The sequence below is a fragment of the Actinia tenebrosa genome, unplaced genomic scaffold (assembly GCF_029948245.1).
Source record: "Actinia tenebrosa isolate PJP-AT-01 unplaced genomic scaffold, QUT_ActTen_1.0 PGA_scaffold1__47_contigs__length_23844297, whole genome shotgun sequence".
In the NCBI taxonomy this organism is placed as follows: domain Eukaryota; kingdom Metazoa; phylum Cnidaria; class Anthozoa; order Actiniaria; family Actiniidae; genus Actinia; species Actinia tenebrosa.
Window position 1 is genome coordinate 22,423,766 of NW_028292578.1, and position 19,536 is coordinate 22,443,301.

Genomic DNA, 19,536 nt, shown 5'->3' on the forward strand with positions numbered 1-19,536 from the left:
TATGGTTACCTTTAAAGATGGCACAGGGAACTGTGAAGGGGACTATTAGCTCAAAATAAAATATTAACTCTTAATGAATAACTTGTAGTTGTCTGTGGTCAATATTAAATTAAAGTTGATACAGGAAATCAACTTCATCAAGTCATTGGCCAAGCCACAACAGATGGTCAAACATCCTTTTTACAGGTATTACAGGTATTTTAGAAACTTGGCCATCATTTTCTTTTCAGGCATTGATAAATTGTCATTATCTGGTGTTTAGGCAAGAAAAGAACCATCACCATCAAACCAAATTATAGAGAATAAACACTGACATTTCAGACCTCAGTCCTTAGCCAGAGGACTTTTTTGACTCAAAACGATGAGATCCAAACTAGTTACATGTGTAATGTCATTATCATCAAATTGATAATTTATCTAGAAAATAACAGCACTATTATACCCCCCAAAATGTTCTTAAAGTATTATCTCAGCGTTTTAACTTAATTTATAGATTTAAGATCTTCAACATGCAGAGGTTTTATTCCAATTTTTATTTGGTTTTGTTCTGTAAATCAATACAGTTTTCAACCATTAATGATTAACATCAATACGATTTCTGTATTAACATTGAAGATGGTTTACATTAACATTTAGTACTGGTAAACAAAGAGTCCTACATCAAAGTAATGACCTACACATAGGTTTTCAAGGTTATAGTTAAAGTCTAGGATACTAACAAGAAAGTTCCTATAGTTAATTCACTGAAGGAACAAAATCATTTAAAATTAGAAATACAACTATGTCACTAATATTAGAGATTATTAATCAAAGTAATAAATTAAAGTCAACTCTCAAACCAAGTACTTTTTTTCAACTGATATTTTTTTATTAATGTAACCTTTTTGTTGTGATAATTTTTTGTTGAGTTTGTAGTCTTTTTATTGTTTTTGTTTTGTTTCTTTTTCCTTGTTTGTTGTTCTTTTTTATGTGGATACAATAATGTATCTTGAGAATAATTCTAAAACTTCACTTATGAACTCATATTCCAAGCCATATTAGTAGGTGTTTTAAATCATAAGAATAAAGCAATAGACCTCTTGTTCCAGACCATGTGTCACTCCCTAGAGCATCATTTCTTTGTTTACAGTTGTGCATGAGAAGGCACAACTCAAACAAGGAATTTCACTCTCAAGAGAATGACACAGCCTGGAACGGGAAAACATTACACCAAAGGTAGAGGCCTATTTATCATATTTCCACGAGTTATGATTACGTTATAGAATTTAGAATATCAATATACAAATATTAGTGTTCAATGATTCCCTAACCTCTAAAAAAACTATTCTTGAGAATCAAACTATATTCTACAATAGGTCTTTTGTGTAATACTGACTGACAACTCTTTTTTTGGAAATCAAGTGAAATTTTGACAGCCATCAATTCTGTGTGTTAAAAAAATCAATACGAATAGCATATATGAAGTATATATATATATATATATATATATCATATGCATATTCATGCATTATTGCTTAATTGCCAGCGAACACCTTGTAATTTCTTTAAACTCAAAAATGAAATTGAGTCTAATAATAGGAGTTCAGCTATCAATAATAATTCTAATATTATGACGACTTAAAGACAAAAATATGAAAAAAATCAATTTAGCTATAGAAATGTTAAGTACAAAATAATATAAACAATTCAATATTCTTGTGCTATCTGCTGGCACACTTCAATATTTGCAATATTGCCTTTTTGGCTTATGTATGAATTGATCCAGATGACATGATGCTCTTGGAAGACAGGTGCTCATTTTAATGTGTAAAATCTGCTTCAAATGAAGCCATTATATCACTTTGTTCGTTCATGTTAATCGTGCCGGCTTGCTGAAATACAGAGAATAAAAAAAAGTCACTTCATTTGATAACATTAATTTCCCAGACCAAACAAAGCTACCAGTCAAGGAATACATAATCATGACAGTTATTATTGGCTGTGGCAACAAAAATCTTTGATTATATGTCCAGCATATTAGTATGGATCTAGAATTTTGAGTAAAAGGGTTCACAAAACTTATGAGGCACCTTTTTAGCACTTTACAATCTATAAGCTAGAAAGTAAGAGTACTGGCACCCTTTGACCTCCATCTAAATTTCACACTGCCATTTAAATACAGCAATAGAGTACCGAAGTGTGACGTCACGAAAAACAAAATTTTGCTTTTGACAATTTTCAATCCTCAATTTCGATAGAACATCAAGAAAGACATTAACAAGCCAAATTTTAAGAATATCAGTTAAAAAGCAACAGAGATACGGCCGTTTGAGTATATAATTTCCCCATACAAATCTCTGTATTTTCGCCCTGGTTCTTTACGTGAAGAACCAGGGCAAAAATACAGAGATTTGTATGGGGAAATTATATATTCAAACGGCCGTATCTCTGTTGCTATTCAACCAATTCTCCTGAAATTTGGCATTAGCGTCTTTCTTGATTTTCTATCGAAATCGAGGATCAAAATTATGATATAGTGAAAATAATTAATTTAAAGGGATGCTTGGTGTCCAATATAACGTATGCATATTGATCAGCATTATGACGTCATCACTTCGGTGCTCTATTATGCTTCAAATCAATAAGAAAACAGACTTGGTAACTTACAGCTTCTCTTCTTCTCCTCTCGGCTTCTCGTGCACGATTACGGTCCATCATTCTTCTTTCTTCTTGTTTGGTTCTTTCTTCTTGGTGCTGCAGTCTTGCTCGTTCTAATGCTTCCTCTTCTTCTCTCTCCCTGGTTTTGTCACAAAATTTCAATTCTTTAAAAACTATATTTATTTTCTTTAGCTGTGAGAGGTCCTAATATCTTTTCAGTAATTATTTTTTCATGCCTTTTGCGTTCTTCTGCTTGTCTTGCTCGTTCTGCCTCAACTTGTTCTCTTCTTTGCTTTTGCTGTTCTTCTTGTACTTTTAATGCTTTTTCCTTTAAAAACATGGGTAATTCTTGTTATATTATAATGATGTCATTGTACCTCTTATTTTTGTTCTGAGTTGTGCATAAGACAAATAATGTTTGTGGTGATTCTTCTTCGTCATAAAATAGTAATCTAACAGATAATACAGTATATGAACTGATAATTGAATTACTTCCTATTTGATTATCTCGCCACATGTGAATTGAGTTTGTTTGATGTGTTGTTCTCTCCTGTGCTACGAGGGTTTTTCTCCAGGTTCTCCGGTTTCCTCCCTCTGTTAAAATCAACATGTGAGTTGAGCGTTGTGTGCATAGAATATTGAATGTAGTGGTAGTGCATATGAGTGAAAAGTGTCCCCAATTAGTGCAAAAGCGCTAGAACGACTAGACGCTTAAATATGAGTGATTACTCACTAACTAAAAGTTTTGTTAACTTGAAATGATAGTTTTCAAAAACGTTTAAATAATGCATGACAAAACGTCAACTTCACTTACCCTTTCAGTTTTATCTTTGGCTTGTTGTTTAAACTTTTCAAAGCTGCTGGTTGATGATGGCGTTCTTGTTAAAGATGGTGAAGCTGTTGATGGCAGACTAGACCAGGATGGGACGTGACGAATAGGTTTAACACTGTCCTAAAAATGTAGAAGATAGTTTACGATATTATTAAATATTACAATATTCACAAGAAAAAATATTATTGACAGTTCCACCAATCTACCTTAACCCTATTAACTCAAAATCCACTATTTTTTAAATATGATAATATAAATTTAATCACAGCATATGGTCTACCTTTTTGATCCCAGCATCTAATGGCTTTTGCCCTGCAGAACAAAATCCAATTAAATATGTGATATTTTTATTTAGATATAATTACTAAACATAGTATCTTAATGGACTATAGAAATTTCTCATTTTGTTGTTCTAAGATCTTCTATTAACTTAAAAAGAGAGAAAGATAGACGAAAAGTAAAGAGAGAGATGAACAGACAATGAAAGAAAATAAGAAAGAGAGAGAAAGGAAGAAGGAAGGAATTAATTGAAGGAAGGAAGGAAGGAAGGAAGGAAGGAAGGAAAAGTACCAATCTTATTGTTTACTGAAATATATAGTTGCAAAACACATAAACAGAACTAAAGCAAGATCAAACCTATTGTCGCTAATGATCCTGGAAGGTCTCCTATAGAAAATGTTAATCCAGTTCCACCTGAAGGCATTAAAATGCATTCAATATTTTATTAATGTTACAAATGCCCCAGACAGCAATCACTATCTCTCTAACTATCCTACACCATCACTCCATGGCAGCCATGTTAGATGACAGGATCAATACAATCATTTTACACAAGAAAGAATTCAATTCCCAAGAGCAGTCAATAAATATTATGAGCATGGGTAAGTGATGGTGCAAAAGCTCCCTTTTACACAGATTTTGCTTTGTGAATAGCAGTACCTCAGAATACTCACGTACTAGGTGCACTATACAAATCATTAAAATTATCATTTATTATCATTACCTGATTTAGGTGCAGCAGGAGTCGTTATTTTTGTGTTGGTAGGTTTTATTGGGTCTTTATCCTTCACGGCACCTTGTACTGTACTGCTTACTGGGGTCACAACTGGGGTCACAGCTGGGGTCACAACTGGGTTTATAACTGGAGCCAGTGGTTTGTTCATGGGCGTTGACATGGCAGAAACTACTGGTTTGGGTTGAGTCACTGCTGTAGTTGTTATATTTTTAACAGCTGTAAACGTTGGATTGGTTGTCTTTGGTGTAGATGTAACTTTAGGTGTAGGTACAGCAGGTTTTGGAGCAGGTACTGTTTTAGGAGTAGCTACTGTTTTCGGTACTTGGGGTGTCTTCGGCACTGGAGTTCCTTTCACCGGTAATTGTTCTTGTTTAACCACAGGTTTTGTTGTAGTGTGTGGGACCTGTTTTGGTATACTAACTGGAGGCACGGTAGTGGCTGGTACCTTTGTTACGTTCGTTTGTGATTTGGGCAGAGCTTTTGATTTCCCTGTACCATTTGATTTTCGAGTATTTGAATGAGATGAAGTGGCTTTTTGGTGCTTGGGTTGAGCTACATGTTGACTTGGGGGTAGGGATGGTATAACTTTTTTTTCTGGCTTTACTGGTACTACCGATACTAAGATAGCATATAATGTGTTTTACTTCAATTTTTTTTTGATATCAACACCCTGAAACAGCCTCTGGGCTGATCTAAGTCAGGGTACTGTACATAAAACAGCGTAGTGGAGTAATACTTTATAAAATCTTTGAATTACACCACTACAAATCATCAATAGACCTATCCCGAATTCGCTTGACTGACCATGAAACAATGGTTTGAAGTCAAGATTGAACTTGATTCTTTTATTCATCAAGTTCAACCTCAACTTGAAACCATTGTTTCATGACCAGTCAAGCGAATTCGGGATAGGTCTATTACATTAATTATAGGTGACCGAAGATTATGGGGTCAGAAAAACTTTGGGAGGTGAGCATTCCAGAATTGATTTGAGAATTGAAAGGTAAAAAAAATGGTACACCCTCAAAAATGGGTAATGAAGAGGACGTACAAATAGTAAGTGGAATGGACAGATATATGAACACTGACTTGTACCCTAAGAACCAGAGAGTATATCCACCTTGGTAGGGTGATCACAGAACAATGATAATTAAATGATGATGTATGGGAATTTGAACAACACAATTGGAGAATTTTGCAAGGCCCAGTTTAAACGCCAAATTTCACATGTAACAAATCTAATGCAAATTTGGTTTTGTTCATTTGCATTAGATTATTCTACGTTAATACTGGGCCTAGCAATCACTGAAATATGGCCGTTGTTAAAACTCCCCTAGTTAAGCCTAAGCAACAGACTAATTTCTACATTTTCTGCACACTATGCAAATGAATAAAGACAAACATACCATTCGGAGCATCCGTTTTGTGTAATTTTGCCAAAGCTTTTGCAGAGTTTCCAACACCAGACTTAATCTAAGGGAGTTACAAACAAAGTGTGTGAGATAACAGAATGAGACACAGAAAGGTGAAAATGAAATAGATGGGATTAATGGATCATAAAATATGGGAACATACAATGTAGCAAACAGTAAAAGTTGCAAAATGGCAGCTCCATTAAGAGTCTAGTTCATTGCTATGGCAACATATATTTATCAGTTTTAGAGAAGCTCAGGCTGAACAATTACCGATAGTAAAATTACAATTCTGGTTCATTTAAAAACACACTGATGAAATTATTCACGATATGATCGAGCCAGGATAATCGTGTTTATTTTAACTGACAAGTTATTTTCAGCTACTTGTTGCAAAACTTTGACTGTTTGCCATAGAGTGATTTAAGGTTAAAAAGAGCTTAGAGAAGTTGAAAAAAGCTGAATCTATTGGCATTAGGGTATGTAATTTTGTTCAATATAATCCCTTGTAAATCAAAGGAAATGAGGGAAGTTTTGATTAGATTCAAGGTGTTTGAATGACCAGCTTTTTTCGTGGGTTTAAGGAAACTCAGTTGATGAGGATTCCTTAACATATTCTAATATTAAAAATCAAAGAGTAATGACAAGTACCTTTGTAATGGGGGCAGTCTTATGGCTTTTACCACCAGACTCTGCCAAACAAGGAAACCACATTAGACGAAACCCTCCAACATACTGGGTCACACCTAGGAGTAATAACTGGGAGAACGAGCTAGCTGTACTAAAAGGGAGAGATATATGGGGGAAACTGTTACCCAATTAACAATCACACACGTGAAAAAGAAAAATCTTAAGAGACAAAAAACATCTTTACAATGTTTATTTTTTAATAATTTAGAACTTTACAACAATAGAAGGTTTATACACTAGCAAATGAGGTATCAATTCATCTATTGATCAATCAGTCATTCTGTAGTCTTCAAGGAACAAGTTGGTATTACAAGTCGTGACATTACGGAACAGCAGAAGTTTAAATCACAGCTCAACCTTTTTTATTTTTGTTAAAATTACACTTATGCTACCATGAACTTCTAAAATAATATTATCAAACAACTGCTAAATGAGCAGCATTTTACTGCTACAATAATATACATACCATAAACCTAAGAATACAACTAGCAATTATTATCCTAATTAAAAACTTAGCCGATAGCTCCATGGTGATTTATACAAGTTTTAATCTTTATTATGGTACCAGAGTGCTGAACAGAGGGCACGAATTGCAAGGGGGAGTGGTGCCAAGGGAAAGATTGTGCTTTTGTTGGAAATCAAACATGAGTAATTTGATTTCAGGAAGGAATGAGATGGACAATGAGTGAACATAAGAAACTTGAGATCAACTATTCAATAATTATGTCTGTATAAATTATGTCTGCAAAAAATTGCATAAGCAGAACTCATTTCTTCAAATCCCTAAAGCTAGCTTACTTTGACATCCATCCTGATCATGTTATTACAAGATAACATCTTTATCATCACCACTATATCAATTATTATGGTTTTTATTCTTTGGGGGGGTTCAACCAACAGCAGTACCATTATGAGTGGAAAACTGGACAATTATTGTACTTGTTCAAGAAATACAGAATATATTTTTTGTATAGTCTTTTTATTACCAAAACACGAGTGAAGTATATGAAAGAAGTGAATTGGATTTGTTCCATTCAGCTTGGTTTTCAACGCAAAAAAAAAATCAGAGTCAAAATGGCCTGCATTTTTACTCAGGGATTTTTAACAGCACGAGAGAGAAAGAGATAGTTCTAATATTGTGCTGGTGCACACATATCTTCTGGTCATAGTTCACTACCTGATTCAGAACCAGAGCTGCTTTCAGAGCTTGAAGAGCCAGAGCTGGAGGATGAGCCAGAGCTACTGCTTGACCCAGATCCACTGCTGCTGCTCTCACTCAAGCGGGACGGCCTTGGTTCACTTCCCACAACATCTATTATTCTCTGTTCTGAGTTATGGGAATCTGAAAAATAAAAAAACCAATAAATAAATATACCTTGAACTTAATAGACACTGATGTTTTAACTGATTTTGAAAACACAATGAAGGCCCATTGTCCAATGTATCCAGCTCATAGATAACAAAATTCTCATAAGATGGGGACCAGGAGAGGAGGGTTTGGCTTCAAAGTACAGCCTTATCCCTCGCTGGGAAAGTAATGCAACCAAACATGAAAAAAATTAGACTGCTATTGCCAACAAAATGGAGGTTGTAATCAGAATTGTAACTCAAAAGTACTGAATGATTAATTTAAAAGCTTATATATGCAGGATAATCCCATAAATGACCCAAGGGACACAGTTATCAATTATTAGAGCCCTTATCAAAGTTGTATTGGTCATGATGACCCACAATGTTTGCTATTAAATAAATTTATTAGAATTATTAAATAAATATTAAACCCACCTTTCTTTTGTTTCTTCTGTGCTGGTGCTCCGATTTTTCCACTGACATCCTTGAAAGAAAGCATGCAAAACTCACCATCAATTCTGTGGTGCAGTTGTGGTCTGTATGGATTGCCACACAACTCGTATAACATACATCAAATTAACTTAAATTATAATTAGATACCTGTAGCCTTTTTTCTAATTCTTCTTTTTTCCGAGCTTGTTCTTGTTCTCTCTCTTCTGCATTCTTGGGTTTTTTAGAAGGCGCTTTGTTTTTCTCTCTCAAGCAGGACTGGACGTACCGTTCCAGTTCTCTTAATGTTGCCGGTTTTAAGGTTTCAAAGTCTATTTCTATTTCATCTGGGTTTGTGTCACCCAAACCTGGTTCTCTTGATTGTATAATCTGTACCACTTTGCCGAGTTTTCCACCTGAAATAAAATAATTTTACATGTTATTGACTATGTGGTTAAAAAAAAAAAAAAAAAAGCTAACTTAAATGACTGCAGCAATGCTAGTTGCTCACCTGGTAGTTTATTGATGTTTAGGCTGAGTTCTCTCTTTTCATCATAGTCCATGGCTTTGGCATTATCTTCTTCATCGCTGTCAGCTTCGTATGTCTTTTTCTTGGCAGCCAATCTTGAAAACAAACAATTTCAAGATAAGAGATAGACCTAACGAGAAATTACTCTCCAATTTCCCAAAGATAACAGTAGGATTCAGCACACAATACAAGAGGAACAAGGGTCAATAAACTAGATACAAAATCCCTGAAATTTCATGAATTCCTAAAAAAAACAAGGCACAAATCTGTCCAAAAGATACTTACTTGCTCTTTGCTGATCGTTTTGAAGCCGATTGTTTCTTAGTCGGTTTTTCAGCTTTTACTGCCGTCGTGGTCTGTTTTTCTTGCTTCTTTTGTTTGTGTGCTGGTTTAGGTTTTGTGTGCTCCTTTTTTGGTTTCTTTACTGGTTCTTTCTTTTTCTTCGGGAGGATGACTTTTTCTCCTGTTAGCTTACTAAGCTGTTCATGTACTGATATGAGCTAGAGAAAAGATAAGCAAAAAACTTTGAAATAAATGTGATGGCGAGTCTTGAAATGTTTTCATTAGAAGAGCATGCAACTTCACATGATGATAGTGCTCTGTCCTATGACTTCTTTAAACCATTATGTTAATTGAATAAGAAGACTGGATTTTATTCCAATTGTGAATGACCCTATGAAGAACTACTCAAACAGCATATATTTTGGATAACAAGTCCAAGAGTATTTTCTTTTTCCTTTGATTGTTATAAACCTCAAATTTTATCGATACCCTGAAACAACCTCTGGGCTGAGCTAAGTCGGGTACAGCTAACTCACAGATTGAACCCTGAAATGACCTATGGGCTGGTCTAAGTCAAGGCGAAGCTAACTCACAGATAATTGGAATTTAGCATGTTAGGTTTTTCGTAGGAAAGAAAATTGGCAAGCCCAAAGAAAAACTCTCAACTCTAGTGAGAGACCTAACAAAGATACGAGGTGATAGACGAGTGTCCTTAATTCCCTATACATATAATAGCCCAATAGATCAATACCTGTTGTTGTAATTGTGTTAGTTTGTCCTCCCTCTCTGCCTCGCTGTCATTGGACTCGGACGATGATTCTTCTGAAGTTTCTTGTTGTTCAGGTTCTTCTGCTGGAGGTGTTTCAGACGGAGGGCTTGGAATAGGCTGCTCTGGCTCCTCTGGCATCTTTGCATACTTCATTTCAAAAACATCCTGAAATATATCATATCAATATTGGTCAGAAAGAAGCTGGAGATTGGAGCAGAGATCGATACCCTGAAACGACCTCTGGGTTGATCAAAGTCAGGGCAACCCTAACTCACAGATCGAAACCCTGAAACAAACTCTGGGCTAACCAAAGTCAGCTCACATGAAACCCTGAAAGAGCCTCTGGGCTGATCAAAGTCAAGGTAAAGCTAATTCACAGATCAAAATGGAATTTAGCTCCTGGAGAAAAACCCTCGAATGAAGGGAGAGCCCTAACAATCTGGCAATGGAACGTGAGAGTCCATAGTTGAGAGGCAAGTGTACTACTGCTACGCCCCCCTTGATTCCCAAAACCAAAATGAGCACAAAATACAGTAGGACTTACCTGGAGCTGTCTTGCCATCTTGACTACATCATGATCAGGAGGGTTGTATCGATAACAGTTACTAAACATTAAGCGAACAGAAGCAGCAAATTCTGATGGAGTTTTGAATTCTCTGTTGTCCATTTTTTCCTGGAATTTCACAAAGTTCTATATTTTAAAAAGCTAGCTTTGCATTACATTGATTCAAAACAAAATCTACTCCACTTCTCTCAATTCTCAATAGACAGACTGTGATCTGTTACCTTAAGTTCTTCCATGGAAACCGGCTGCTTGATGATATCATGATAGTCATGCAGACCAAGAGCATCTGCATCCACAGGCTTGTAAAAGGGCCAAGCATATGCCTAGATATCATATAAAAATAAATCAATGATCATCTATAAATACCTTTACAATACCACCTTAAAGGAATATAGCAGACAAAGACCTTGACCATGATCATTTAGCTACCTATGAGCCAAGAGACCTTTCCCGAATTTGCTTGAATACCCATGAAATAATGGTTTGAAATCGAGATTGAGCTTGATTCTTTTATCTATCAAGTCCACCCTTGAATCCAAAACTATTGTTTAGTGATCAGTCAAGCCAATTTGGGAAAGGTCTATTCATTCCCTGTTGATACAAACACCAAAAGTAACAAAGAAAGCTTCCTCATTAATTATAGCTTTCTATTTTAAGCAAATTAACTGAGGAGTAGAAGTATATGATAGGGGGAAAAGTAGTAGGTAGTAACTACTTATGGCAGAATTTCCAGGAAATGCTTAAATGTTATTACAACCAGTGTTATTACAATGTTAGTACTTACATAGTGCTTTTTGGAAAACATGTCTTTTAGAATAGAGTTACAATACTTTAGCTGCTCTGAAAGTGCTTTCTTTTTTCCCCTTGACTGAAAAATCAGATGAATAAAAATATAATTGGAAATGTCGACTTTTTCTTCATATAGTGTATAATTATCCCAATGTTTTTCTTACCATGTAATGCAATTTAACCAGATTATATTAGAAAAACTGACAACTAAACATGAATTATCGAGATGACTACATGGATACATAAATATAAGTCGCGGGATTGTGAAATAACATAACAATGCTCATCAATTACTGGGAGTGAACCCTGAATGTACAACCCTTCTAATCAGACATTTACGATAACATGAACAAAAATACTCAGCATTTTAATGAGTAGGTTTTGAGGAACACACCATGGTGCAATGATCCTTTTCTCTAACCTGACTTGGTGTTTCAGGGAGATCTCTGTTTGGTTTCTTAACTGTTCTAGTTGATTCCCTGCGAGCTGGCACTCTAGCTGCTTTAGGGGCTGATAATCCAGAGTCAATGTCTCCTATTGGTGTGGTTGGCGTTGTAGTATCTGCTTTGCGTTTCACTCCTTTCTTGATCTGGAAATGTATGAAGAATATCAATATGAAATTGGAATTATTAATAATAATTAAATGCTATTCAAGTATAAGTGGTAAAATAGACCTTTCCCAAATTCATTTTACTGACCATGAAACAATGGTTTGAAGTTGAGATTGAACTTGATTCTTTTATTCATCAAGTTCAACCTCGACTTGAGACCATTGTTTCGTGACCAGTCAAGCGAATTTGGGATAGGTCTATTGCTTTATGAATTTCAAAAATTATTGTTTTCTTTTCAAAAAACATCATTTTCAAAAGTTAAACATTTTACAGATAATCATTCGATAATTTTTGAGCCAGAAATATCTCATACTTTAACCCTTTAAGAATCTGACAAGACTAATAGTTTTAAAAGTTGAGTAGCATTTACATGTACATGCTTCAATACCTTGGATGTAGCGATGGGTGGTGGTCCAGGCATTACGGGTGCTGGCGTAACAGATGGTGTAGGGAGTGCTGTGGTTGTTGCTTCTACTGGAGTAGGTAATGCAGTAGTAGCTGTTACCAACGGAGGGAGGGTAGTAATTGTTGCTGGTTGAGGAATTGTCGTCATTGGAGTACTGTCAGGCACAACTGCAAACATAATAAGTAAATTTTAGGATAAAGAGTATTTTAGGTATTCTTAGTCGTATTTCTATTATGAACTATACCTGTCGCTGGCACATGCAATTCAGGTTTTGGCCCCGGCCTTCTGCCCTTCTTTGCTCCAGTTCCTCCTATTCCATCTGCTTTTCTCTTTGGTCCAATTAGAATTTCTTTTTCCTAAAAATGATTATAAATTGGTTTCTTCAAATTTCTTGGGAATATTATCTTCATTTCAAAAACCAAAGTTAAAATTAAGCCTAGCAAAACAAAAAAAGAAGAGCAAACTGAACACATTACATATGCAAACCTACCTCAGGAGGCAATGCCCCTAATTTTTGTTTAAATACTTTTTCCACTGTCTGACACATTAATGTTATATCCTGAAGAAGAAGAAAATAATGAACTGCCTCAATGTATTGCATAATACAATCTTCAAACAGAGGATATGAGATTAGTTGTCACTGATGACAAAAAGATGCCCGATCTATTGTAAGATCACAATGTAAACAAGATTTTCAAGATGTGTGCATCCTTGCACACTTCCTTTGGGCCAATACCATAATATTCATCAATGCCAAACTGCACATGAAAATGACATGCTGATATCAAAACAAGTTATAACGTAACAACCATCACTTCCTTATTTCAAAAAAAAAATTATCCATGAAAAAAAATTTAACAATGAGCAGTTACTCAAACCTTCTTCATGTTTTTTTCTAACTTCACCCTATTCAAGGGCAATACAAAATGAATCTTCATAAATAATTATATTTCATATAAAACTTTTTCAAAACTATTTCAACATATGTAAATATAATAAATAATTATTCATATAAAATTGAAATTAAATGACTCATAAAGCCGTAAGTTATGTTCATTTTTCGGACATATTTAAAAGACTTTGGAGACAATTTGAATTCAATTTAATAGATAATAATGCAAACGCATTCATATTCACTAACAACACAATACACATGCTATAGATTTCAAGATTGTCTGTCACATCAATAAAAATACAGTAATCTAATAAGATTTTTTCATAATATAATACGATTTTATTGAAAGTACATTCTTAACAATTTATTTATTAGCCATTGTTGTATTCTAAAACGGAAGTGTGTAATACATTTTTCTAAATTCTCTTTCAGCGACATTTGCTTCCCCATTCGTGTTTCGAAAAGAAAATACTCCTCAGCACTCTCATAATCTTGTTATTACTGGTTGAGTAGTTTGTTTGCAGAAAGCAATGCATTTAATCTAGATTCCTTAGTAAAAATTGTTTCTGTACACGTGCGAGAAAGGAGGGAATGCAATCTCTACAGCTCGAGTGTCATCGTCAAGCTATGAAGAGGCAGTCACTACACGTGAACACAAACAATATTTTACTGAACCAAGAAAAATAAGACTTACATCTCCTGGTTTGTTGTATCGATAGCAGTTCTCAAACATGAGATTGAAATCGTCAATACATTCCTTGCCATTATTATAATCATAATTTTCAAGCTTCTTTTTGATGGTACCAAGGTCCATAGGCTTCTTTATGATGCTGTAGTAGTCCTATTCAACATCATAACACAATTCTATAAGTCCCTTGACAACTATACTAAACAAACAGAAGCTTCATAAGATAAAAATTCAACGATCTAGCTGGAAATTTCAGTGCACTAACCGGTAAATTGAGCTTTACAGCATCTACAGGTTCGCGGAAAGGCCAAGCGTATTGATGTCTCCATATTCCCTTCATAACCGTTTTCTGTAAATATTGAAGTTGGTTTGTCGTTCTGTGGCTCTTTAGTGCTGGCTGATGTGGTGTAGATGAGGTCGGTTGAGCCATACCTCGCTAAATAAACCAAACAAAATCGAAAATAGATTCAGCACTCGATGCAAAGACTGAAAACTGAAGCGAATTACTAATTCAATAATCGTCAGTGCAAGCACTTCAGAGACGCGAAGTGAAGTTCAACTATTCTGACAGATTAAAATCGACCAAACCAATATTATTTACCACTGTAGGCTGCTCAAAATCGTCGTATTTGTGAGAGAGTCTTCTTGGTCGTTTTTCGTGCCCCTCGGGGCTCGACAAGGGCCTTATTCCATTCACTGAATCGGCGACTCCATATTCACTGTGAAGACCAGACTGCTGTACTGCCTCACCAGGCCTGCGATGATGCAACATATTTCGATAAATTTCCACTTTATAACAACATTTCAATTCACCAAACTACTACCAAAACACGTAAAATCACTTTATTTATCTGTTGTGACAAAAATTTCCAAGTATCTCCTGCGCGATTGCGAGAAAGAAGACGGCGTTTGCTCAACGACATTTTAACACAGCCAACGCCATTTTGTCGGTTACATCTTCCAACATATCACGCACAAATTATCCAAGATATAGTAACTTCAGACGAAAAAGAAGCATACCATACCCTTTGTAAATGCGTGTGATGGAATTCTGGAAATTTTCCGAAGTCGGATGGTCTAGCGCGTCCATCCACGACGAGAGATTCAACATAAATTTTGACAGTATTTTCTTGGCTCTTGTTCGTCCAGCGAACGAACAAACAGCCGCCCTTTTGAGCTTTACTTGGACCCCCAGCAGACAACGAGGCTCGACACGTCACTACCTTAATCACGTGCCTGCCGTCAGCGCGCCAAAAACCTGACGCATCAAAAATACACGCTGACGACTTCCATATATGGTACACGACAAGCTTCCTTTCGGATGGTTCCGAACTTAGTCGTAAAGTTCCGAGTTCCTTCCGAATAACCCCGAATATTAAATTCTGCAAAATTAAGCACGAATTTCATTTATTTTAGTGAAAAACATAAATAGATTTAATTTGAATGCAATTTTTCAAACAATCCTTACAAAAACAAGACAAAAAATAGAAATTTCAATTAACTTTAAGTTCTGCAAGGTTTTTCCTGGAATAATTATAATAGCCTTAAAAAATGAAGTTCGTTTTGTGCAAAGGAATGCGTGAAAATAACATTTTCATTATTTAAAAAATAAGATAAATTTTTCAGTAGCTTTAAGGTAATTTTAATTCAAATTTGTAAAGTTAAAAATTAAAAACAACTGTTAAACGGCCTCGTGTGTGATGACGGAAACCGAAAAGGGAAAAGGTCAACGAACTAAACACGGATACAGGAAATTCCAGTTCTCTGACCACAAAGGGCTCTTTCTACCCCCCATGATTATGAACACTGCTGCATTCAAACTTCTCCCTAAACTATCCCACAGCAAGTCACAGAAGGCCCAGTCTGTGTATTCCGAGAAAGGACCGTCGCAGGATTTTTGAAGGACTTGAAGCAAATTTTATACTTCCAATAAAATACAAATTTGGGTTTCCTACGCTTTGATAAATGATGAGTTACAAATGGCAGAAGCTAAAAAACCTTTCTGAAACTGAATTGAATTTCACTTTTACTAGTGTCTATCGCGCTGAATAAATTATGGAATTTGATTGCTTTTGGTTGCACTTTTTCTCTTAAAGTTTTAACCCGTTTGTCCCTGGGAACTGGAATGTTCATCGAAAGTATGGATGTGGTTGTTATCTACTTTACCGTCAGATCAGTCGCGACATAATACGTAACAAACTGAGTCACATTCAAATATCTTTTGTGCCCGATCAAAGAAATAATTTATACGGCTGTATTTGACAGAGAATCATGTCGGGAATTTTGACATTAAGTCGTTCTCTTATCCGGCATACTTCCATCTATATATTTTTTGTTTCTTTCTTGTCTTTCCCGCCATTTCGGATAATATATACATTTATTTTTTTCCGGTCCGGTATCCTAAAAAATCGTGCGTTCTGATTGGCTGTTTGAGCGGGCGTTATTTTGTCAGTATCGATCTGCCCGCGCTCGCGGTCCGGTATGACCTCGGGCACAGTTTTTCCCTATCCGGCACTCCTGGCCGGTAAATAACATATGTATCCGACCATCCAATCCATTTCAGGTACATTCATAGTCCTACACGCTTATCCAATCCATTTCACTGAATCAGGAACATTCTTCACGATCCCTGCACCTCCCAACTCCATCACCACCCTCGAGAATAACAAGGACGACGGCAACTACATCCAGAGGCGGATCCAGGAATTTAAGAAGGGGAGGAGTTGACTATTACAAAGGTTTTACCAGGAGTTCGAGGAAAAGGGGGGTTACTGTTACTAACGATATACTGAGAAATTAATTTTTTGAGCAAAGGGGGGGGGGGGGTGACTAGTCACCCCTTGTACCACCCCTGGATTCGCCCCTGCCATCGAACACAAACAAAAACTTGAACCGAAAAGATGAATGGAAACATGTTTACTTCTTTCGAATTAGCAATTTTATTCTTTTGTGTGAAAACGAACTCAAAATCAAAGAGTAGGTCAATAATAATTAATCTTACGGTTTGTAAGGCATAAAGAGTCTGAAACATATGTACATAGAAGGATGAAGAGCGAGCAAGCGAGCGAGCGGACGCTATTCTTGAATTACTTGTGCGATATAAATAGACGTACTTGGTACTGAATGGAATTAATGACATAATTAGCCTAAAATACTTCAAATAAATTGTTACTGTATACGAATTCTATAGAAAATATCAGGCATTAGTAGTGAATCCGAAGGAAATAACAGGATTTGAATCTTGGAAAATAAATTGCTGTTATTGCATTTGAGTTCACTGTTTAGCGAAATACAAAAGCGAGGCTTATTGGGCAAAATTTTCATTAGGGAATAAATAGAATTAGGTAGGGTTTGAAATTGCGACCGCAAAGCTTTTTGGATTGTTTGATCATTCTTTTATAAGCCTTTTCATAGTTTAAGAATCGATTCCACTGCGCATGCGATTTTATCCCGAATTTCTCACCTTCTTTTGTTTAATTAAGAACAAAAGAAGGTTTAGACAAAAGAAGGTGAGAAATTCGGGATAAAATCGCATGCGCAGTGGAATCGATTCTTAAACTATGAAAAGGCTTATTCATGACAAAATACCATGATGCTTTGCGGTCGATATTCGAACCCAGACTCTAGCTCAATAATAAAAATATAATGTTGAGAGCGAATAAATAGTTTTGCCAAGTCGTTCAAGAAAATCATGAATAGTGGTATTACCCAAACGAAATAACAGCAAAAATTTAAAGAAAAGAAAAGAAAATGAATGAAATTACGATTAAAGTCAAGAACGATATCTGTGTGACCAGCAACTTTCTTGAATAAATTAGAGTTGAGGATAGGCATGCAGCTTTGGTCTGCCTCAAAAGAAGTTATATCTTGAATAAAAATGGTTTAAAAGCTATTTACCGATAATTTTCAAGCAAATATTATATTATGATAATTTTATAAATATTTTTGCAAAACTATGTAACAACGAAATTGGTCGAATAAATGTATTTTTCGAATTATTATTAATTTTTCTGTGCTTGATAAAACACCATCCTATCTAATGGTATATTAACAAAAAGAAGTTTCCAGGCCTTACCCTAGATGCAACGCGAGGAATGCAAGCACGATAAGGACTCTGGGTACTGTACTGAGAGAGAATTTTAAGAGCACGTATTCTGGAAATAATGTTCAATAGTTAGTTAGTTAACCTTGTCTATCCTGGTGTTTGGTGCTTTATATCGATAATAGTAGTGAGTCAATGCCTTTTTGCTTTTGCTTAAGGAGAGGAGTGAGTTGCCTTAATTGTACAGTGGACAGGCAAATACCGCGAACACACTACACTCCAATGAATGTTTTAAAAACTGCAATGCAGTTTCTTGTGCAGAGAACTGAATGCTTTCATAATTATTTTTGTTAATAGTTTCATTAAAATCTAATAATAATATTAATAATGCTATATGGAATAATAAAAAAAAGCAACATTATTTTATCACATTTGTTATGTAACTCATTTTGCATTTAAATGTCATGCGAAACTCATTCAATGGTTGATTGTGGAAATGTCTCCAAAATTCTTGAGAGCGAATTCTAAAAATCTACTTTTGTGCAATATTTGATTAAAAAACAGTCAAATTTGATGATTTTTGGTCGCATCCTATTTTTCTTCGTAATGCTGCCTTCAATGAATATGATACTTTGAGAATTGCCACCAAAGTTCCTTACAATTTTCCCGCCATAAGTTGATGATGTGAATCAATTCTCGGTTCTCTCAGCGACCAATCAAATCAATCATCTCCAAATAAGCGCTGTTAACACTTCAATTACCTGTTCACTATAAAATAAAACATTGGCAAACTCTTGATCACACAAGCCATAGATCTCTCCTTTTGAGCATCGAGTCCCAAGCCAGTGAAAGTAACTCATTCCAAAAGCGTTGCCATGGTGATGATGACGTTTACAATATATTGATTGACGTAGAAGAGCTCTTGAAGGTACATTATATGCTTTTAACGTCCAAATCACTGAATATTTTATTGGTTTCACGACCAATGTGGAAGTTTTCCAGTAGAAAATTTTATCTTACTTGTTCTCTCAATTTGTAACAAGTTAACGATATTTGTTTATGTTGTCTTTGAGTCATAACTTCTCTTCTTTACCACTTGTTATGAATCTCGCACGCACCAGCGAGATTAATGCATGGTCGTAGTCACCACGTGTGAAGACACAAAACATGATTTTTTCTTCCAGAAGAGGAAAGCTCCAAAATTTTAATTTTCAATTATTGTTTATACTAGCACCAATCGTCATCCTCCCCCGTATCTTCTAGTCCGTATATAGCATAAGGGCTTTGACCACTTCGAATCGCCATCGCTATATGTTGATTCATATTCGGCTGATAACCGTTTTCCAGTACGCTATCTCCCCGGTTATCCGGCATTCCTAGTCCTTTTCCCGTAAGAGATAGTTGTGAACCTGTACGATATTGTCCCGGTCCCGGCTGCATTGGTGGTTGAGGCAACTGTCGTCTCTGCGGTGTACGGGAGACGATAGCAGTAGTAACAGCGGGTCCCCGGCCATCGTTGAGGGATGTTGTTGACTGACGAGTTGGTGGTGTTTGCTGTGCGTTGTATCTTTGGCGACCCATATATTCCTAAAATA

General features: G+C 35.6%; 2 protein-coding genes across 5 annotated transcripts in view; both read right to left on the reverse strand.

Moving 5' to 3' along the window:
• Positions 1-514: 514 nt before the first annotated feature.
• LOC116294973 (bromodomain-containing protein 3) lies at positions 515-15,087 on the reverse strand. 2 transcript variants are annotated; one of them, XM_031702672.2, is made up of 26 exons: positions 14,925-15,087; positions 14,501-14,654; positions 14,165-14,335; positions 13,906-14,052; positions 12,807-12,875; positions 12,561-12,672; positions 12,299-12,483; positions 11,694-11,888; positions 11,295-11,378; positions 10,732-10,833; positions 10,490-10,618; positions 9,928-10,110; positions 9,180-9,394; positions 8,877-8,989; positions 8,537-8,781; positions 8,372-8,420; positions 7,764-7,928; positions 6,548-6,588; positions 5,891-5,957; positions 4,473-5,102; positions 4,106-4,162; positions 3,750-3,781; positions 3,452-3,589; positions 2,874-2,965; positions 2,647-2,776; positions 515-1,871 (listed from the first exon to the last, which is right to left on the reverse strand). In XM_031702672.2, the coding sequence occupies exons 1-26, from the start codon at positions 15,008-15,010 to the stop codon at positions 1,800-1,802; spliced, it is 3,663 nt and encodes a 1,220-aa protein (XP_031558532.2). In that variant the 5' UTR covers positions 15,011-15,087; the 3' UTR covers positions 515-1,799. The 2 variants fall into 2 exon arrangements, with proteins under 2 accessions (XP_031558532.2, XP_031558533.2); XM_031702673.2 differs by having other exon boundaries at positions 11,721-11,888; positions 14,925-15,086.
• Positions 15,088-16,814: 1,727 nt separating this feature from the next.
• The window catches only part of LOC116294953 (voltage-dependent calcium channel type A subunit alpha-1), a 39,939-nt gene continuing 37,217 nt past the window's right edge, over positions 16,815-19,536 (reverse strand). For all 3 annotated transcript variants that reach the window (XM_089032622.1, XM_089032620.1, XM_089032621.1), the window contains one exon: positions 16,815-19,528. In XM_089032622.1, the coding sequence (XP_088888748.1) occupies positions 19,169-19,528 (360 nt within the window). In that variant the 3' untranslated portion in view covers positions 16,815-19,168. The remainder of the gene's footprint in view (positions 19,529-19,536) is intronic.